At 36.4% G+C, this 22,102-nt stretch overlaps 4 protein-coding genes across 4 annotated transcripts; 2 read left to right on the top strand and 2 right to left on the bottom strand.

The window, feature by feature from the left end:
• Positions 1 to 214: 214 nt before the first annotated feature.
• Positions 215 to 5,472, top strand: LOC140754270 (uncharacterized). Its single transcript, XM_073089237.1, has 7 exons — positions 215 to 506; positions 1,241 to 1,448; positions 2,193 to 2,389; positions 2,968 to 3,061; positions 3,433 to 3,561; positions 4,114 to 4,337; positions 5,134 to 5,472. The coding sequence occupies exons 1-7, from the start codon at positions 328 to 330 to the stop codon at positions 5,348 to 5,350; spliced, it is 1,248 nt and encodes a 415-aa protein (XP_072945338.1). The 5' UTR covers positions 215 to 327; the 3' UTR covers positions 5,351 to 5,472.
• A 1,840-nt stretch (positions 5,473 to 7,312) lies between these two features.
• Positions 7,313 to 9,077, bottom strand: LOC140754269 (uncharacterized). The gene has a single exon (XM_073089235.1). It carries the CDS (start codon positions 8,941 to 8,943, stop codon positions 8,170 to 8,172), a length of 774 nt encoding a protein of 257 aa, XP_072945336.1. The 5' UTR covers positions 8,944 to 9,077; the 3' UTR covers positions 7,313 to 8,169.
• A 994-nt stretch (positions 9,078 to 10,071) lies between these two features.
• Positions 10,072 to 11,382, bottom strand: LOC140754397 (uncharacterized). The gene has a single exon (XM_073089402.1). It carries the CDS (start codon positions 11,135 to 11,137, stop codon positions 10,400 to 10,402), a length of 738 nt encoding a protein of 245 aa, XP_072945503.1. The 5' UTR covers positions 11,138 to 11,382; the 3' UTR covers positions 10,072 to 10,399.
• A 382-nt stretch (positions 11,383 to 11,764) lies between these two features.
• LOC140754239 (tetratricopeptide repeat protein 5) lies at positions 11,765 to 18,682 on the top strand. Its single transcript, XM_073089188.1, has 8 exons — positions 11,765 to 11,954; positions 13,133 to 13,265; positions 13,770 to 13,993; positions 14,432 to 14,731; positions 15,166 to 15,351; positions 15,915 to 16,090; positions 16,718 to 16,862; positions 18,080 to 18,682. Exons 1-8 carry the CDS (start codon positions 11,886 to 11,888, stop codon positions 18,197 to 18,199), a joined length of 1,353 nt encoding a protein of 450 aa, XP_072945289.1. The 5' UTR covers positions 11,765 to 11,885; the 3' UTR covers positions 18,200 to 18,682.
• Positions 18,683 to 22,102: the final 3,420 nt, after the last annotated feature.

Raw genomic sequence — 22,102 nt, 5'->3', positions numbered from 1 at the left:
TCAAACAAACAAAGAAAGTTTTCCTCTTTATAATATTATATTATATATTATTATTAGTACATTAGTATTAGTATAGATTGTAAATGTCGAATTAGGTCTTTTTTGTATTGACAGAATAAACCATCATAATAAACTAATACTACATAATACTTGAACCTTTTTATTTGTCTCTAACCTAACAGGCATATAAAAAACCTTATTTAAAATTCAGACAGATCACCGTTGTCATAAAAAACGCCAAAATGAAATAACATTTATAATTATACCTCTAAGAGGAATTTCCATTCAACCATAATAAAACCAATAGAGTATTTCAAAAGCTCTACCATGTATTGTGAAAGTGCCTGTCTAGGTGCTGATGGCGCCTTAGAAAACATGAGGGCCATGAATGAGAGACTAAACGCCATGGTCTTAGATCAGGTGAGTGGGTCTCAGGAGCTGGTGATGATGAACGGATTCGCACGGGAGTGCAGCGAATACCGGTATAAGAAGAGCTTGCAAGAACGGTAAGTAAAATGAAAATAGAGTTGGGTAGGCGTAACTGCGGGCAGTTTTAAAATTAGATTAAGGTTATAAACATGAGGGCCGACTTATTTAAGAGGCGATTTATTAGACCTTAGGAATAACAACGCATCTGTGCTCCGTATTAAATAGAACCTGTTCTAAACTTGAAATGGGTATACTTAGTAATAATTGTTTTTTTTTTGTATATAAATAATTAATATTAATCTGGAATTATTTTGTTATCATTATTAGTAATATTTTTGTAATTATTCAAAAATCCCTTTTTTACATTATTTTCTGTTATCCTCTGTGCATTGCTATTTGCGCCTATAATTGAGGTAACACTTGTTTTATGCCTTGTGATAATTTGTACCTATATTTATTGTTGGTGTATACCTTGTTGGTGCAACTAAATAAATAAATAAAATTATAGATATCCATCGATAGCAGAGACTACTAGACCATCAATTGAACAATTAGCTTGGTTGCTACTCCAATCTTTAAAAAAACATTTTTAGTATAATTAAATTTTATTGTAGGTGGGTCAGTACCCACAGATATAGTATTTTTACCTATTTTTTTACAAACGTCCGTTGTTAATGACCAATCTATCCGTTTTTTATCCACCAAAGTTCAAAGACAATCTTTAGTATGAAAAAAAATCAAATGTCTATCTATCGTTAGTAAACATTGGATAGATTCATTACTAATAACGGGCATAAATCAATTCTTTTAGAATATCAGAGGTAGCTTCATGGAGATGGGTACTGAGCGATTTGTCCAAACGTCTACAAGAATCCATCGAAGCATTACAACACGAGCATAACGCCTTACGCGTAGTAGTGCAGAGGGTGGAGAAAGAAATAAATAACCATTGCAGAGAGAACTCCAGACCTGGTGCCATGAGTCCACTCTATGATCAAGTGGAGGAAACTATCATAGAGGTAAAACTTCCTTAACTCATTACTGTCTCACTGCTAGGCAAATGTCTCTCAAAGTGAGGGAGTTAGTTGCATTATTCCACGCCGGTCAAGTGCACATTGATAGACAAAGCAAATTGTAATGTTTTTACAACTTCCTTACAAGAACTTTTCCATATAATATATACTTATAATATATAACTTGGATAACAATCATTAAGACTTATGGAAGGTTTGACACCACCTGACACGGGTAGCCAGTAGATAGCTATTATGTTTACTTCCAATCCACAATGGAGCAGCATGAAAAAGTGCCGGAAATGTTCTGGTTTGAAGGTTAAGGAAGACATGGACACTTATTTGAGGCATTCCAACTTAGTACTCAAAGGTAGCAACGTATTTGTGACTGACCTCAGGGGGGTTACTACCATCTCTTAAAACAATATGATTTTAATCATACTTTTACTTTTTTTGCAGGAAATTTAACTTTTTATGCAAAATATGACAATTTCAGTTGGTTTTATACAATTGATAAGCGGAAAATGAATAAGGGTTTAAGTTTGTTCAACTGTGTATGACGGAATATTTTACTGTTTTATGGAGGAAATAAACTTTCCTGAATTATGATGGTTTTTAAAAGATGGTGGTAGGCCCCCAGGTCGACAATTGGTGCTTACAATCAGTTGGACTGCATTTTCGTTTGCTAACTAACATAAAAAAAATACTCCCAAGCCTTTCCGATTTTGATAAAAGTAATTTATTGGGTAGGAATTCAAGTTTTTGCGAGGACAAAAAAGAAAATTTGAAAAAATGATCCCTGATGTCGACAAGCAAACCACGATGTTGGAAAAAACAAAGAAGAAAATTGTAGCAGATATCCTCAATAAGGAACTGGCTATTTCTGTAGACGAGAACACAGAACAAAATAGCGCAAATGTTAAAGATTGGAAGAAGAAGCGAAAAAAGTACTTAAAGAGTATATTTTAATGTACTTTTTATTTTATGTAATACTAGCTGACCCGGCAAACTTTGTACCGCCTCAAAATCTATTTATCAAATATATTTCATATAAAATATAGCCTATGTTACTCGTGGATAATGTAGCTTTCGAATGGTGAAAGAATTTTTAAAATCGATCCAGTAGTTTTTGAGCCTGTTCATTACAATCAAACAAACAAAGTTTTCCTTTATTCTTCCTCCTTCTTTATAATATTAGTATAGAAAAGCACGTGATTAACTGAATGTTAAATCGGAGCATTCGCAGCCCATGCATATGCATAGTTTTGAAACAGTGCTAGTAGATATAGATTAACACGAGGCCAGACGACGACGATTCGTTAGTCTTCATTAGTCTTCGGGGTTGGCAAAGAACGTGCCATGGACTTTAAAGTCCATGGCGACAGTCACCACTTATCATCTGCTATTAAAAGTAATTTCTACGTAAAATCTTTCATAGCAGCATAGTGTAAAAATCTGTAAATATAGGTATGAGCTGTAAAAATGATTTGAAAAGTTTTATTTGGTACTGTAATTTGTTTTCCAGAGGGTTACCTATAAAACATTGGGAAAAGAGATGTGGAGCTTTAAAAAGAGCTGGTTTGCGAGCTTTAGCAAACGCTATTATAACTAGACAGCAGGTATTTATATGTATTTGAAAAATCACCGTAAACACTATTACCTAAGTATATTGCAGATAACAGCCAAAGAACATGTTATGTAGGTATCTAAAAATTTGCCACTAATGGTTAATGAGAGATATTTTCATTTTCATACACTCTTAATCTTTACTTACAATCTAGTCTTCAGTTCTGGTTTAACTAAGTAAGAGTACAAATCAATACTTATACAATTGGACGACCCGCGTGGTCACCTTACCGGTCTGATGCGCAAAGGGTTCCGGATTCGATCTCCGGCCAAACAAACATAGGTTGTTTGTGTATTCGTGTCCATGGCACCCACGATACAGGGAATCCTAGTGTGGGGCTATCAAAGATTCTTATTTCTTCAGGTTCGAGGCGCAAGAGTTCAATTGTCAATTGCTGCACAGTCGTATGCAGCAAAAGTGGATTCCGCCCTGAGACGAAGATTACATGCCAACAAAATTAAATTACAGGACTTGGAGTGGCAGAGAGAGGAGGTCCAATACCCTTTATCCACCTTACTCTAAAATAATATTTACTGTGCTTAGTAATTGTCAATTTCTTGATTGTTTCTCTTGAAATATAATTCAAAACTCTTACATTTACTGTTTACCGAATCTTATCTCACTGCTAATCTACTTAATTCAGCAGTTGCCCATTTAAAATATAAAATAGGAGCATCAGAGACAGAAGACACCATAGTTGTCTCAAATCCTGGTATATAATAAAAGAGCTTTTGCCCGCGGCTTCGCTCGCGTTACGAAGTAATATTTTCTTCTCCTATTTTATCCCCCTGGGGGTAGAATTGATCAAAATCCTTTCTTAGCGGATACCTACGTCATAACATCTACCTGCATGCCAAATTTCAGCCTGATCCGTCCAGTGGTTTGGGCTGTGCGTTGATAGATCACTATGTCAGTCAGTCACCTTTGAGTTATATATATTTAGATTAAGATTATTGAAAACAATCTACTATTTCTTCCTCATAGCAGCAGTAGTAGCGTTTTAACTTAGGTTTATTCCCTGAAGTACTTTCATAAATTCACCAGGCGTTAATAGACCACAAATGCTTGGGTGAAGAGCTAACAACGACAGAGCAGTCCCTCCTTGAAACTATGGATCAGGAACGCTTGGTGGAGGCCAGGCTGGCCCAACGCACTCGCAGACCTGGGAAAGAGCTCATTAAGGACGATGTAAACAGACAACTGGGAGATGAACTTCTTCAGATTCAACAGTTTAATAAACAGTTGAGGAGCAATATGGAGAGGATTAGGTATTTGTTCATATTTTTGAAGATAGTAGGTAGGTGTTACAGTTTGGCACTTATTCCACCTAATAGCGGCGTACGGCTGAAATTTCTAGTTAAAAGGGTGTGATAAGGGGGTCACAATTATCATCCAAGCGTTCAGTGCCACCAGAAAGTCAATTGCGAAAGACAATTTCTAAGAAAAAATGGAGCTAACTACTTAATTTAATGTAAGGTCAAGGTATTTAGCATATACTGTAGGTATATATATTTTTAATCAGTTTAACTTGTTCAGTTTCAATCGATCTTTTTTTGATATTAATATATAGTAGTTACATATTATTTCCTTATGTAACGTAAAACCAAAGTACATTTTACGTAAAGTGCAAGTATCGCCCAATGAGCGCTGAAGCCTGAATGACGTCAATCGGAGATTAAGGGCCGGGACCGGTGCTGAGTATAGGCTGCCTCCTTTATTAGTAAAATTCCAGAACAAAATAGTTACGCAATGAGCCATTTCAAAGAAATAATTCCTCCTGTTACATTAGTTATATGTTTGTTTTCGTTATCACCCGTTACAAACCACATCTGGGCATTTATTTTTATTTATTTTATTTACTAGAATTTGTAGACTTCACACACTCTTAAGAACTTTTTCAAACACTGATGTGCAGTTTTCTGCTCGATGTAAGGTAATGTACTTATCCTTTCATCCTTCCTTAAAAGCTCAGGAGTGCCCGATTATCTACCACCGTGTAGGTATTTTAATTAAATATATACATACAATGATTCGTTATATATCATTCTATACATTTTTTTCCAGTTCTCTACAGAACGATTTGGCAGACGCAGTAGCACGCATTGACTGTTGTGCCGAAGACCTTATACAGGTCATAAGGCTCGATGAGGATAGGATACGGTCACGTGTCGGAGAGGATGGTGGCAATGCCTCACCAGCTGAACCACCACGTGAGGATGGCCTTGAAGTTATACTAGAGGAGGGAGAGGATGACGAAGATGATTATCCATTTGACTGCTAAATACCTGATGACTTAAAGGTGGTAGAAGTCAGTTTGATAGAGTGGCACTAACAGGCGACTTAAAAAAACCCTATGTGAGACTACCACAAACCAATTAGAGTCTTACTAGCTTCGACAAATATTTATGATAATTATTTCTGGATTCTTATTATATTCTTGATAGATAAGTATTTCAACTATTTGAAAATAAAATCTAATTTTCATTTGCAATTAGCGTTTTTATTCATACAAAGTGAATTAATGACTAGTTACATAGTAGACAAGAATACATTAAATAGCTTAACAGAATTTTAATACAATATTTATACTTACTAATTTTATTATATAGGTATAAATAGTTTGAGATTCAATAAAAATCAATTTTAATAATATTAGGGCGCCTACAAATTGGCCGCTATAATTGCGCGATTGATAATAAATAAAATACGCGCGACAGCAGCGCTACGGTCAACAGCAGTATTTCTACATCAGTAGACACTACTACAACTCTAATCATCAAAGTCGGGCAATCGCAACGCTGCAAACGCGCGTCATAGAAGCTAATTTGTAGGGGCCCTTACCGCTACTTATAAAAATCGCTTAAGATTGATATATAAGTAAATCTTAGTTGGCGGCAATCTTTTCCCACTGGGCATGGGACTCTGAGATCTTTCCCCCACATACTTAACACATACTCCGCCAATATTACAAACAGGTTGGTGAAAAAATTTAGTTACATGTTACACACACATAAATGTAATGACTAAGGATACATTTCCACATAATATCAATGAAATAGACAACATTCCGCGACTTATAACATTTAAACATTATTTTTACGTCCATTACAAATACAATTTTTAATAAGTTACACATTAAATTGTAAATACATAGGGCTTAAGCATATGGAATAGTATGTATGGAAATAATACTTTCTATATCTAAAATATATAGGTATTATAAATGTATTTTGCATTGAAACTATGTATATAAATGTTTTAATGCAAAATCAAATACATAAATAAATATAGCATATTACGCAATCATCTTTCTTACCATTCCACTAAACAACTTAAATTCATTTAGTGGAATTCCTTTCTCTCGTTTATTTTAACCTTTTGTGTTAAAACGACAATACATAACATTATATTTTTATATATTACTAATACAAATATTTTGATAAATATTTTGTTTTTTTCCAATAAACATACATTTATGAAGTAGGAAATAACATGTCTAACATTTACTATTGTAGATGAATCTACTTTTTATAAAAAGCCTCATGGCATGTAATAATACCAGTACATTTACACCAAACATATATTATCATTAATATTTTGGGTAAACTACATGAAAGATGTACATTGGCTCTAGACAGACAGACCGCATATAAACTGCAATCCAACCGCAAATTGCAGTTTTATTGCAGACGTGTCAACTGCATTCAAACTGCAATTTGCAGTTGGATTGTGGTCCGTCTGTATAGAGCCTTAGACACTGAATAACGAAATAACAGTGACAGGCAAAGAATAAACAATTTGCACTACTTTGGTATGCTGTCTAAAGGCATATATATCTATGGCAGAATTTGGCAATAGGCTAACCATGGTTTATATTTATATTATGGAGGGTTCAAATGGGTCATATTCTCTATTTGTATTCAAATTATAATCTGCGAGAGTTATTTCCAATGAAACATTCATTTAAAATATGTAAATCAGTGTTTTTCAAAGTGTTTTCCACAATGTCAGAGAGTCGCAAAGCGTCTACAAAGGGGTCGCAAAGCTTAAGTAAAAACAACAATACAGGTAAAACAAATGTTGGTATTTAAGTATTTCAAAATTATGTTATAATGAAAATAAAAAAAATGTATGGATTTGAAACATAATAAGATAAAAGTTAGAAACAACAAAGAATAGGGGGTCATGAAATACTTTCACTTAAAAAGGGCATTGTCTTTTGAGAAAGATTGAAAAGCACTGATCTAAATCATTTGAAATTTATTACCAACCAAAGTTTCGGACTCAATTATTGGCTATGAAGAAATATGTTTTAGGTGTAAAAAACTACATTTCTATATGTACTTGTCTTTGTGATGCATTAATAAATAGTATATTATAGAAAACCTAACATAAGGATACACTAACACATATTTATGAAATATGAATAGTAATGTAGCAATTTTATATGACTAATACAACTGTTCAGTATGCAACATATGTTTTTCAAGGATATCACATTGGCTACTATCATATGTGCAATAGTTATATAGTGCAGGCTACTTTCACAAGTAGCTGTTTAAGACACTATTAAGTTTTGCCATTCAGGTATTCAATGTTCTTTGAGTGTTCAATAGAGACGCCTAATACACAAAATTGTCTATATCAGTATAGATGAATAAAATACTTAGTAAGCACTGGACAACTTGAAATGCTAGCTCAATTTAGTAAATCACTGCTCGGGTCCCTACGCACTTGAGAATTGGAGGGCCCAGGAGTGGAGGGAATAGAAAATATAAGGTGAAATGAAAATCATGAAGCGTGTTGTGTAAGCAGATATATTGGACTTTTGGGGGCCTTCGTATGTCGGGAGCCCTAGGCACGGGCTCTGTGTCCTTGCGTTAGAAATCTACCAGTTGCTCAAGTGATAGTAGCCAATGTGCATTTTTAGTATAAAAGTCAATAGTAGACTATTGAGACACGTAAGACTACTTCCATAGACGAAAGTATTATCCTTGTGACATGAATAAAACAATCATATTATTAACTATGGCACATAACTGTGACAGTTGAAAAGAAATTGGTATCTGCAACATTTTAGTAACAACTTGAGGAATCAATTTAATCTGGTGGGATTTGTAAGTCTGAGATCTCTGAATGATGTGGCTCTGCGCTCATGTGCGCATCTGTTTGTATATGATAGTCTATGCTTTCAGTATTGCACAGAATCTCCGCCTTGCATCTAAGGCAGTAGACTTTGTTCTCGAACTCATGAGTCAGGTAGTTACCGATACTAATACCATTGTTCGCTGTGTACGGCTCCATCTTTTTAAACCAATTGACATGGTGATCGTCATCCTCCGAGTGTTCGAGCACTCCTGGCGTTGTGTTGTCGATGTATACGTCGCACACCTTGCACCAGAGCTCGAGAGGGTTGTCGACCGAGAATAGACCGTTCAACGGCTTCAGAGTTTCCATGATGTGGAAGTCCTCGTTGACATGCGCTTCAATATTGTGCAAAGTGCACGGTATAGTGACTTGACACGTCGAGCAGAACGCGACATCTGTCTGGCCGGCGAGGAACGCATCTACGTGAATATACTCACCGTCAGTGAGGTCTTCGAGCGTCGCGATGTAATTCGCGTGATCATCCATTTCCAGGTGTTGCACAATCGATCCTTCGAACGACGTCGCACACAACTTGCAGTACAGACCCCGGCTGCTGTCGTAGCTAATCCCGTTCTCGTACACCAACTCCATGTTCTCCTTGTGTTTCGCTCCATTTATATGCTCCTCAATACATTTGCTCGCTTTCGGGATGTACACCCCGCAAAACACACAGCGCACCCGCGTTTTCGTACTCGCTACGATCCCGTAACATATTCCCGTTATCATTATATAATGCAATCAAAATACTACTTTTAATAATTTACGGTGTTCGATAAAACCACTGGCAATTTCGTATCGATTTTACAAAAGAAAATAAATAAATAATTCTGAAGGTAAAGTGTACTGTGACGGTTTTATATTTTATCCAGTGTTGGCAACCTGGGAGATGGCGTTGATCGTACCAGGGGCGTAAATTTATCGTATTTGCCGAAAAATTATCGTACATTTCATAAGAACGCGGGCGCGAGTAGAGATGTGCCGAGTCAGGTCGACTCGTGGTGGCGTTTTTTTTTTTTTTTTTTTTTTTTTTTTTGCTCTTCCGTGCTATTGTTGTTTGTTTACTGTTGTACTCGAGTACTTATCTCGAATACCAAAAATGGCCACTCGGCACATCATTAGGCGCGATGCACGCGTTCTTATGAAATGTACGATAATTTTTCGGCAGATACGGTAATAAAAAAAAAAAAATTATTAATAAATCGCCCTTTTTTCGAAAAAATTATCAATTAAACGCATATATATATAATACGTTTATGAATTCATTAAAACAGTTTCCCAAAAAGTTTCAAGTAGCCAATTATCGTACATTTGCGTACGATAATGACTCGCTATCGTACATCGTACGGTCGTATCAAATTATCGTACATGTACGATAATTATCGTACGGTTGGGAACACTGATTTTATCGTATTGTCTATGAAAATCGAATGAAATAAAGGACGCAATGTTGCAATATAATTTAAACATAGATTGGAAATACTCCAGCCGCTGTAGCCTCAGTATAATAATAACAATTATTATTCTGCGAAATACTACACTTGTACACCTTGTATCTTCATTTTAAATAATTCATTGTCTTTTAACCTATTAATATATTTGATAATATGGCAACAATACTACAAATAAATATCTCTAAAATAGACGAGCATAATATCATACCATAGGCAGGTTTACATTATTTAACTTTATTGTTATTGATATTGTTTCATTTTGGTGTTTTTGTTTATTATACTTGATTTTATATGTTTAAGAATTTATTTAAATATTTAATGCAGTATAGTCCGCTCTGAACGGACAACAAGAAAATCACAGAAATCTGAAATTTATATGGGCGTCATTAAAAAATAGTTGGCATAAGTTTAAATAATTTAATTACATTATTAATTTCATAAATACAGAATGGAATACTAATATATTTACTATAAATAATCACAAATAACAATTAATATTCATTGGTTAATAGAATACAAATATTTATTTATCTATTGAGTATTATCACTACTACTACACCATTACTATAGTATAATCCGCGTCAAACTGCTAGTCCACTCTGAAGTTATTGCGAGCAGGTGTAGTCATACAATATGCTATTTCGACGCGACTCATTTCTATATTCAGAGCGTACTAGCAGTTGAAACCGGACTATACATACTTAATAACAAAAGTAAAAAGTAACAATAATTTAGGCATTTTTATGTTTTTTGCCTTTCACATGTCGTTCTAAATTATCAATATTGCAGGGGACTTCTATGGAACACTTGTTGCACGTAGCTTTATCTTCAGCAACATTTGTTAAATACTTCTCAATAGTAATATTTTGGCCTTTAATAAGCCTCAGTATCTTATTCAGGGTTTGGGTATGCTTCTCATCTTCATCCACATGTTCAAATATACACTCTATGTAGTTTTCAAAGTATAGTTGGCAGATCTTACAAAATAGGTCATCATCTGTGCCTTCGACGGAGAATATTCCATTGGATGGTTGCACTGCCATTGCACGGGCCCGTTTGTGTTTTACTGACTGGATATGATCTTTTATTTCTTTTATCTCAAAGCCGACAGTACAATCACATATTGTGCAATGTACTTCTGATTCCTTATGCGCAATTTTTGTTGGTATTTCTAGAAAAGCACCATCCTTTTCAACCATATATTTTATTTCATCCATTCTCTGCTGATGTTGATTGCTCTGAATATGATCCTCTAAGTTGCAAACAACACTATTGCAGATCAGACAGTAGGGCTTACTGTGCTGCAAAACTAAGTTATTGTTGATCATAATTCGTTTTACATACAATCCCATATGTTGGTCTCCATTTATGTGCGTGTCTACATAGTTATTGTCGTCGGGGAGGTATACCTCACATAATATACACTTGGCTTGACCACCAATGTCCACGATATCTTCATAGTAAGCCATTACTTATTACAAAACTTTTTACACTAACACTGGTATTAAAGTCTCCGTATTTTACTGTAGGCACACTTAAACTGAACACATCAGATAGAAAATCCCTTTCTATACAGACAGAACCTTTTACTTTGCGGTAATTTACCTTGTTGTATAGTGTGTCATAATAAAAATTACCGTTCTGTAATATTATTGATTTTATTTACATTTTTAAATAGACATAAGGGTAGGGATGGCCCCGTGTATAGTATTACATAGAGTAACATAGTATTCCTCTATGCTATGAGGATGATATCTAAGATCCGTAAAGATATCGACGTTTTATCGATATGAGGTAATAAATTATTCAAGTAAATCATCTTAAATATGTATTTTTTTCGGTTGCAATTTAATATTGCTTTAATGATAATGCTTTATTCTTACCGTATTATAAATTTAAATTTACTACACTACACTACATTGCACCATAGGTATTGTTTAAAAGTGTTAATTTTCAAAATAATTTAGCTCCGAAAGAGCATTCTACCTACTAAAATAAAACATTGTATTTTTTTTATTTTTTTGTTATTGGACTTATATACCTTTGTACCTTTGTCGGTTTGGTGTGATTATTGTCAAAATCAATTCCATGACAGATTTGACAGCGTCAATGTCATGTCATATGAGTTATACTTGTATGAAATAAAGATAGTGGAAAAATATAAATATAAAATATAATAAAATCTTTAGAATTCACGTGAAATAAACAAGTATAACCATGTCGCTTGAATCAGAAGATGACCCAGAAGTGTTGGAAAATGTTACGAAGATCATGGCGGAATTAACAGTAAGTTTCCTACATTATTTCAGGTTGACAAAAAATAATTTAAAAGCAATAAGTTTTAGTAACATAATTATTTATATGGTACACGTTAAAATATTATGATTTATTTTACCTTATTTTGGTGTAGGTGTAGTGCTTTAGAGGATAGTTTTAGGTATTAAAATCATTATAAAAATGCTGACCACCTGTTGCTAATGGTGTCTGCAATTCATAGTTAGTATCATCACCAGTATTAACATCACCATTCTTGTCTTGTAAGTCTCATAACAAGAGTGTTATGTTCTGCTTTGTCCTGGTTTGAATTCTGTGGTAAGGGTTATACTTATATGAGGGATGCTTAGTTCTTAACGAGGCACCACATCTACGGCTGATTAATTGTAGAACTAGGATTACCAGGTCCTAAAAATATTGTTGTGGGAAGATTTTAACAAATTGGGGACATAAGAACAGAAAATTATATAATTATATGTAACAATGAAGGCATTAAAAAAGAAAAGAGAAAAAGAGTATAATTATTATTAAAAAAAAAAGACAAACCCACTAAGTTTCTTACTGGATCTTCTCTGTAGAGGTTGTGTTCCAATCCGGTAGTAGTTTAAGAAAATTATTGTAATTGATCGGATGACCCCTTATATGGGACGCAATGTGCGTCGATGCTTTAGCCCCCTCTCATCTAGCTAATATTTCAGTGTAAGCGGGGGCCGCAGCCGCCCATGCCCAGACTCTCAAGTGTCGTAAATATAGTAATTTATTAGACAATTACTTGTTTGCGGCGTTTGATATAGAGACAATGAGTCCATGGTCATCTGACATAAAAAAATTCATGTCAGATATGTCGACCAAACTTGTCACTGCTTCCGGTGACCAAAAAGTTGGTGGGTATTTTGCACAAAGATTAAGTCTTGCCATGCAGCAAGGAAACGCCGCCAGCGTTTTGGGAACCATGCCTCACACGGCAATTTTAGATGGCCTATTTTTTTAATAGTTTTCTTGTATATTTTTTAAAAAGGACCTTTTTTTAGTTTATAGTTTGTTTTATTACTAAAAAATTTATGTATTCAGTAATTATAATTGTTAATACATTAGAAATATAGATAGATAATAACTATTTTGGTGCATATTTCCCTCTTTGTAGTCTATATTTCGTCATTTTGATTAGTAATCTATATTGTCATTTTCAGAAAGAATTGGACGAGTTATATGCTATCAGGGATTTGTTTTTTGAGAAGCATTCCATTGAAAAGGCTGCCGAAAAGCATAAATGCATTGAAGAGAAGAAGAAAATGATTCTTGAGAAATTTGATAATATCGATGGTAGGTTTAAGATCCAATTAATTCACTTTCAGAACTCATTTACAAATTACGTGTTTTTACTCATGGTTCAATAGTAAGTTATTAGGCATAATCACAGACCTGTATTGTGGCATAATAAACATTTTCTTGTTAAAAAGTTGCTTACTGCAAGGTCTGAAGAAAATTTGTCGGCAACATATTACTGGCCCATAGATGGGCACGGGTCTCCTCTCAAAGTGAGAGGTTTCTAGGCCTCATTCTACTCCGATTCCAGGCTATGTGCGAATTAGTAAATTCACATATGTGGAAATCTTTTTTAACTCTCTGTTTTTCTTCTCTGTTTAAGCGAGTGATAACAAATTTTTAATAAGCACATAACTTGAAAACTTTGAGGTACATGTCTGGGAATTAAACCTCGGACCCCTCCTAATTTTGGGCAAATCACGGGGCTAATTTGATCACCTTATGTTTTAATATTCAAGTCCATTCAATTATATTTTAACTCGTAAGTTTCTAAAATTTCAGTGGATACCCAAATCCCATTCTCGCTACGAGGACAGTTCCTCTATTTGAAGGGTAAATGTTTCAACATCACAACAGTATACGACTCCCGCGCAACTCAGTGTTTGAGCAAAGCTGTGAAGTTGAACCCACATCTGGTTGACGCGTGGAACGAACTCGGTGAATGCTACTGGAAGAATATGAACATCAAGGAGGCTAAAGCTAGCTTTGAAGGTGCTTTGAAACATGTAAGTTGTATATGGGTAAGGATGTGTTATGAAGGGATTGCTAAAGGCAAGGTTGGTGAAAAAATAGGCTGGCTAGTCGTTAAATCTAATGAAATTTGTAGGCAAAGATTCATGGCAAATTTTTTAAATTGAAATGGCAATATTTATTTTTATCTATGTCTTCCAACTTATTCGTTAGTTTGTAGGTAATCTGCATATTGCAATATTTGCTTCATTAACATTATATAATTTTTTTTATTGGCAATGCTTATATCATTAAATTTTATAATGTTTAATTTTATTTTTACTATTTTTACCATTTATAATTAAAATGATGTTTGCGAATATTTATAAAACATGCTGGCTACATTTAGCATTGCGAGTCTAAAGCAGCAATAGTTGTATCACTGGTGCCACCGCAGTCAAACAAAATAGAGTCCTACCTTCTATTTTTCACAGGAACGTAACAGAGTGACGCTACGCAGTCTATCCATTATGCTCCGACAAGAGAGCAAAGCAATGAAGTTTGCGGAGTCTAAAGCAGCTGTTCTGCAAAGCGTTGAATTAGCTAAGGAAGCTGTGGCCCAAGACATTAAAGATGGAATATCATGGACGGTATTAGGAAATGCATACCTATGTCAGTACTTTGGGGTGACTCAAGACCCGGAGATGTTGAAATTGTGCATGAGTGCGTATAAGCAAGCGAGTTTGGATCCTGTGGCCAGAGGGCAACCGGACTTGTATTATAATAAGGGGATTGTAAGTTGATTTTTGAAAAATAGTTTTGATTTAGAATATAATAGAATATAATAGAATACATTAGAAATAGAATGAGATCTATCGGCGTTATTTATCTTTATATTCATATAATTTTTACTTTAAAAACGAATAATTTTTATACAAAAATATTAAAAATTTAATTCAATTATGTGGGGTGTGTCTATAACCATAAATAAATGATTGCTTACTTCTTCAGATAAGTCCTGTATAAATAATACTACTTTATGCTCAAAAACGTCTCAGCTACAAGTACCACAAAACCAAAAATGTGCTACAATGTCACACTAGTTTTCATTTTGCTTACTCCAGTTTCCTTCAAGACATTTTCCAAAATTTTTTTTTTACAAGAAATTAGGTCCAATTGAGACCAATTTGCTCAGCCAATGGTTGTTAGTTAGTGTTGTTATTTCCAGGCATTAAGATATGACGAATGTTTCGAAGAGGCGCTCAAGACCTTCGAGCACGCTAGCCTCCTAGATCCTGCGTGGAGCGTGGCCACCCATGAACAGAAGCAACTAACTCAGTTCCTCACTGCCGCTACTGATATAGTCAAGAATAGGGGCAAGCTGAAGACCAAGAGGATCATGCAGATGGTTCAAGTGAGTTTCTTAACTTATGTACTTATAATATAACAAAATTTGTACATTCAATTTCAAACTATAGTTTCTCCAGTCATGAGTGCCACGTATCATTTGCCAGATATCTGGCATAGAAACGTAAACGTTGTCACACATTTATATATATTTTTTATGCAAATAATAGGATTTTTAGAATCATAAACAACATGAATACATACACGTGAACGTGCACGCACGCGGACACACACGTACTTTTGCATACATACGCTTACATATTCAGGCACATTCACACATATACATAAACTTTGTTTTTACGTGGTGAAACCCCGCAGAGGTTCGTCTCGGTCGCAGCGAAGGGGATAGGTCCGATTCCTACCGGAAAAAAAACCCAAGGTGTTCCTTTGGCCGCCCTTAGTCGAGTATATGGGTATCTCAGCTGTATCCCAGTTTGAGATGGAGCTGGAGCTATTGCATCCGACCTTCCGCCACCTCGAGACTTGACACAAACCTAACCTAACTTTAAGACATTTTAATGTCTATGTAAATTTTAACATGGATTAAATAAAGTGTTTCATTTTCCCCAGTCAATAGACGAGAAGATGCTCGGTCCATACGCGCCGGGTACGTTCCACACGTTCGGCGGCCGGAACGTGTCGCTGACGCTGGTGCCGCTGTCCGAGCTGAGGGAGGGGCCCAACGAGGGCAAGGTGGTGCTCGGCCGCGTGGTGGGCTCCGTGCACAACGAGAACTGCGTGCCCTTGTGAGTTTGTCATAAAAAGTGTAATTATAATATGCCGTTGTTGATTTTTTAACGGCAAATTAGCATCCTGTCCAACAGATGGTAGGTTGTCACAGCTGCTTATGAGCAATTCCATGTAAAACAGGTTCCTCCTGAAGTCGGTTACAGTTATTTTGCTACTCATGAGAACTAAGATGGTCGCCTGATTAAAGGCAGTCATGATCTTTATCCTTATTCTTCTTCATCCATACGCATTGACCGAAACACAGAAATATGAATAGCAGTAGTATAGTCCGCGCTAAACTGCTAGTCCGCTCTGAAGTTGTTGCGAGCAGGTGTAGTCATACAATTTGCTATGGCGACGCGATTCATTTCTATATTCAGAGCGGACTAGCAGTTTTACGCGGACTATACCTACCCGGTTGAATGGTACTAAGAGAAAGGTATACTTTTTAATTATTGTTTCGTTTGTTTGTTATGTTGTGGACGACCCGCGTGGCGGAGCGGTCACCATGTCGGTCTGACGCGCAGAGGGTTCCGGGTTCGATCCCCGGCCAGACAGATTTCTAAATGATGAATTTACAGGGAATCCTAGTGTGCGGCTGTGAGTGTAGAAAGCGTTTAGCGTTTAATTGTTTGTTTCCGCAGTGCGTTCGCGCTAGTGGACAGCAGCATGCAGTGCGTCTGCGCGTTGGTGTACAACTGGGCGGGCGGGCGCGGCGCCATCATCGGCGACTGCGTGGCGCTGCCCGAGCCGCGCCTCACCACGCACACGCACGACTCGCGGCTCGCGGTATGACCCCCTACCTTCCTGCCACCACACATACGCACGACCCCCTACCTCCCTCACCACGCACACGCACGACTCGCGGCTCGCGGTACGACCCCCTGCCTTCCTCCCACCACACATACGCACGACCCCCTACCTCCCTCACCACGCACACGCACGACTCGCGGCTCGCGGTACGACCCCCTGCCTTCCTCCCACCACACGTACGCACGACCCCCTACCTCCCTCACCACGCACACGCACGACTCGCGGCTCGCGGTACGACCCCCTGCCTTCCTCCCACCACACATACGCACGACCCCCTACCTCCCTCACCACGCACACGCACGACTCGCGGCTCGCGGTATGACCCCCTACCTTCCTGCCACCACACATACGCACGACCCCCTACCTCCCTCACCACGCACACGCACGACTCGCGGCTCGCGGTACGACCCCCTGCCTTCCTCCCACCACACATACGCACGACCCCCTACCTCCCTCACCACGCACACGCACGACTCGCGGCTCGCGGTACGACCCCCTGCCTTCCTCCCACCACACATACGCACGACCCCCTACCTCCCTCACCACGCACACGCACGACTCGCGACCAGATATTCCTACCTGAGTTCAGCCGCAGATGCGCCGCTACCCCTGAGGATTAAGCTGGAAAGCCTGGGAAAACTATGTCTGCCTTAACTCACCCTTCAAACCAGAACACGGCAGCGTTTGACACCTTCTTCCTTACCGCGCACACGCCCGACTCGCGGCTCGCGGTACGCCCCCCTACCTTCCCTTATCACGCAGACTCGCGGCTCTGTTATGACCCCCTACCTCCCCTCACCACGCACCACACATACCCAAGACTCGCGGCTCAAGTATAGTCCCGGAACTTTCCCCTCACCACTCATACACACGACTCGAGGCTAGTGGCATGCGGTATGGTATGCCAATATGTGAGGTAACTCTAACTTATGCCCCCCTCCCAATCAAAATACCTTACAGGCGTTATAAACTCTCCTACTTATCACCTTTTCCCAAAATTTGTCATACGTTCCGGCACTCGTAACTTCTCATAACGGTAAAACTACCACTACTACAGGATAATCTTTATCCTCCCCCATTCTTTAACACAAAAAATACTAAAACTATTTTATTTTGACCCACCTCCCTTTAATTACCCCCACTCCCCTCTCTCCTATACAAACTTAATAATTGATTAATTGTCCTATTTCCAGAAATACGATTTCAAATCGATCCGAGTCAACAACCCCACAACCCTCATTGTGAACGGGAGGCGAGTCAGTCGCCACCAGGTGGCTTGTACGAGGGCAGCTGCCACTTATGAACCACATTGAATACAAGATCAATCGCCACTAGCTAAACATCAAGGTTGGAACGCATAGTTCAGTAGCATAAACTGTTATAATTCTATCCTTTATTTTTGCCCGTTAAATATTTGAAAATTTCTTTATATTAGACATTGTTAAATTTCGATCTTTAGTAGGCAAAAATCGGATAGATTGAATATTAATAACGGTGTAATTGAGTCTCCTTAAGCCAAACACTTCATGACATAATTCTTACTTTATGTCACTTAAAGGATCATATGTTTAGCCATAGTTGAATATTATTTTTGGGGCAAAATTCTAATGCTGCACTGCAAGGTCCAAACTTTTACAAAGTCCAAAATCCAAACTTTTACAAGCGTGTGGGAGATGGGTTTTTAAATCAGTCACTAAAAAAGCCACTATTGCACTTGTATAGAAATGTGTTACATTTTTTTGCGGTTTCCGACTTGAGGTTAAACGTGTGCGTTTAATCGTAGTTCGTGCTAAACCTTATGGGGGCCGTTCAAGTATTACGTAACGCAATTTTTGAAGATTTTTGACCCCCCCTCCCCCCCTTGTAACGCACCGTAACGTTTTTCTATACCCCCCCCCCCTAACGTTACGTAACACTCAAGTGTCAATTTTACCCTAAACTCGCTAAAAAGTTATGTTATAGTTTTTATCCTTGGGATACTTTTACTTACATATTTACTTTATAATACTAAGAAATAAAACAAGACATTTTTAATCCGAATAAGAGTAAAAACTAATAAAACATCAACTCCGAAAAAGCCGAACTAAGTCGGCTGAACCCACTCATTCAAGGGATTTCCCGTAAAACGTAAATGAAAAGGGTTGCCAATTTAGGAGTTTTAATTCCCTATTTTTTTATTAAAAAAAATGTTACGTAACGTGTATTACGGAAGACCCCCTCCCGCCCCTGTAACGCATCGTAACGTTTTACAAGACCCCCCCTTCCCCCCCAAATTGCGTTACGTAATACTTGAACGACCCCATGGTAGAAAAAATGTGTTCGGTTTGGAGGACAATCATGTCCGCCAATTTCTATTTCGTCAATTTAACATTATTACATTAAAAAAATTGTAATTAATTCATGTTAAATGAAAATAATTAAGAACTGAAGACTTTTTTAAACATGACATTTTTGGTCTGTTATATCTATGTCATAGACTAAATATGTAGTATAGATAAAACAATTACAACTCTAGGGAACTCAATAGAAATGTCAGTTTAATGACAAATCCAATCAGAATTTGGAAATCATGTCTTTTGTAAAGAATCTTTTTGAGATTTAGTTCAGGGTAATTGTAATAAGTGTTGGAGAAAATTTAATAAAATCTATTAAAGTTCTTTGTGTAAAGCATAGATTAGTAAAGATTACTCACTCTGTCGTCATCTATTTTCGTGTTTGAAAAATATTAAAAAAAAAATGTCGTTTTTAGATCATTTACGAATGAAACGATATTTCTCCGCACTTTCTCTTCGTTTTCGTATTTTTGGTCCACTTAACTGCGCATGTCGGCATCGTTCCGCGTAAATTACCGCGGATGACAGAATTGTATGCCGTTTAAGCCATTTAATGGCTTCCTTCAATTACAAGGCGGTGAAATATCTATACTTATCTATGGTGTAAAGCTCTAAAAATATTAGCATTTAATGTCAATATTACTTATCGTACTTGGCCTAATAAAACTGATGGCTACTATTTGGTAGACATTATATTAACCGATGTAACTTTATTACCTATAATTGCGTTTGAAAATTTAATAATATCATTATTAATTCTCCTTTAAAATTTGAGTAATATTAATTGTGTTAGTTATAGTACATTACGATACGCGTGGCCAAAGTAGCCTATTTTTGCACGGCGTGAAGTTAGCGCCCGAGCGCAGCGAGGGTGCTAAACGCCGTGCACATAATAGGCTACTTATGTCACAAGTATCGTATACTATTTTATAGCTCGTGTGACATAAACCCGCTTATACTTGTGAAGTAATATGAAAAAATATGATAATCATTTTAAAACTTATAAATGATTGAAACTAAAAATTATGAATTAAAAAACCAATAAAAATGTGACACAACCAAAACCATTGAAATTTGATGTGAAGAAGTCTTAATTTAGAAAATTTAGTAATTTGTATCTAGTAGATTTTTGTGTCAACCAGTTTTCAGTTGGCCTATTCTTTTATTCGTGACGAGCTTTTGCCTGCGTCTTCGCTCGCGTTACGATTTTCATCCCCTATTTTATCCCCTTGGGGGTAGAAATTGATCAAAATCCTTTCTTAGCGGATGCCTGCGTCATAACATCTACCTTCATGCCAAATTGCCTCTATCAACGCACAGCCCAAAGTGGTTTGGGCTGTGCGTTGATAGATCACTATGTCAGTCAGTCACCTTTGATTTATATATATTTAGATAAAGGCAAATCCTACACCACAATAAGTCAAAATCCATCAAGCCATTTAGGCTATATGCCATTGGTCTAGATGCCACTAATTATTTTAGGATTTGTATGTTACATACAAATCTTAAAATAATTAGTGGCATCTCCACCTAAACGTATTAAAGAAACATGATAAGCAATCACATAATATATACTAGTGATACAGTACAAAATCGATTATCCGGACGTCAGTTATACAGATTATTTGTATTGCCAAATGTGAACAAGTCACTTTGTAATAACCGCAGATTAGCTACGTTGTGATACGTGATATGTGCATTTAAATTCCAGAAAGCAGCCAAATCGCAACTAGAAAGTTATAATACAAACCAAAAACCCGATTGCGTAAAAATATAGCCTATGTTATCCCTGCAATTTAGATGAATACAACGACATATCATATGTCAATATTAGTGAAGTCGTTTAGGTTTGACAAAGAATGAAAAATACATACGTACAAACATACAGTCGAAAAACATTGCCTTCCTCAATCGGATCATATAGCTTTTCTTCATAAACGCAATCATCCAAATTTTTTCGATAATCCGAATGCCGTACGACAACAAATAGTTCGCTTTATCAAGTTTTTACGAGAGTAGTATTATGGCTAATTTTGATAATGATTCCTAATTTAAATATGTCATTCTTTGGTGCGTAGCGAAAATACACAGTTAAAACAAACAATAAAATTCGATACAGCTCAACAGTAAGTCTTACATTGATGCTATTGCTTAGAATATATAAAATGGCAAAAATATTTATAAATACATGCAAAATAAAATATTAACATAATTATTGCTTTAAACAAAATAATCCTTACTCACTTTTAATTTTCAAATGACATTTAAAAGTACGAAACGTTCATAGCGATGTTTATTTTTTACAACTGTGAGGGTAGTGTACTCACATTAAAACAGTGTAAGAATCGGCTACTTTGGAGACGGAAAAGCGTGGCTAAAATGCGGGTTTAGGTCACAGAGTGCTATAAAATAATTTATGACCACATTTTTCCTATCTTAAATCAGGAATATGTTTTTTTTTTATAATAATATAGTGATTATTTTCATTCGACTAAAAATATTTTATAGCGCTCTGTGACCTAAACCCGCATTTTAGCCACGCATTTCTGTGTCCAAAGTAGCCGATTTTTACACCGTACGAATATTAATACACTACCCTCACAGTTGTAAAAAATAAACATAGCTATGAACGTTTCATACTTTTAAATGCCATTTAAAAATTAAAAGTGAGTAATGAGTATTTTGTTTAAAGCTATAATTATGTTAATATTTTATTTTGGACGTATTTATAAATGTTTTTGCCATTGTGTATATACTAAACAATAGGATCACTATAAGACTAACTGTTGGGCTTTATCGAGTTTTATTGTTTGTTTTGACTTTGTATTGTCGCTATACACCATAGTAAGAGATATTTAAATTACGAATCATTATCAAAATTAG

The sequence above is a fragment of the Epargyreus clarus genome, unplaced genomic scaffold, assembly GCF_041222505.1.
Source record: "Epargyreus clarus isolate Ecla_fem2 unplaced genomic scaffold, WU_Ecla_fem_2.2 ptg000029l, whole genome shotgun sequence".
NCBI lineage: Eukaryota > Metazoa > Arthropoda > Insecta > Lepidoptera > Hesperiidae > Epargyreus > Epargyreus clarus.
Note: the sequence above shows the minus strand (reverse complement) of the source record. Positions and strands in the feature narration are given on the sequence as shown.

Bases quoted from the DNA above. Each gene is read 5' to 3' on its own strand.
- LOC140754270 (XM_073089237.1), top strand. From the start codon at position 328: ATGTATTGTGAAAGTGCCTGTCTAGGTGCTGATGGCGCCTTAGAAAAC. The intron at 1,449-2,192 runs GTAAAACTTCCT...TTTATTGGGTAG, and splicing joins TGGAGGAAACTATCATAGAG to GAATTCAAGTTTTTGCGAGG. The intron at 4,338-5,133 runs GTATTTGTTCAT...ATTTTTTTCCAG, and splicing joins AGCAATATGGAGAGGATTAG to TTCTCTACAGAACGATTTGG.
- LOC140754269 (XM_073089235.1), bottom strand. From the start codon at position 8,943: ATGATAACGGGAATATGTTACGGGATCGTAGCGAGTACGAAAACGCGG.
- LOC140754397 (XM_073089402.1), bottom strand. From the start codon at position 11,137: ATGGCTTACTATGAAGATATCGTGGACATTGGTGGTCAAGCCAAGTGT.
- LOC140754239 (XM_073089188.1), top strand. From the start codon at position 11,886: ATGTCGCTTGAATCAGAAGATGACCCAGAAGTGTTGGAAAATGTTACG. The intron at 14,732-15,165 runs GTAAGTTGATTT...TGTTATTTCCAG, and splicing joins TGTATTATAATAAGGGGATT to GCATTAAGATATGACGAATG. The intron at 16,863-18,079 runs GTATGACCCCCT...TCCTATTTCCAG, and splicing joins CGCACGACTCGCGGCTCGCG to AAATACGATTTCAAATCGAT.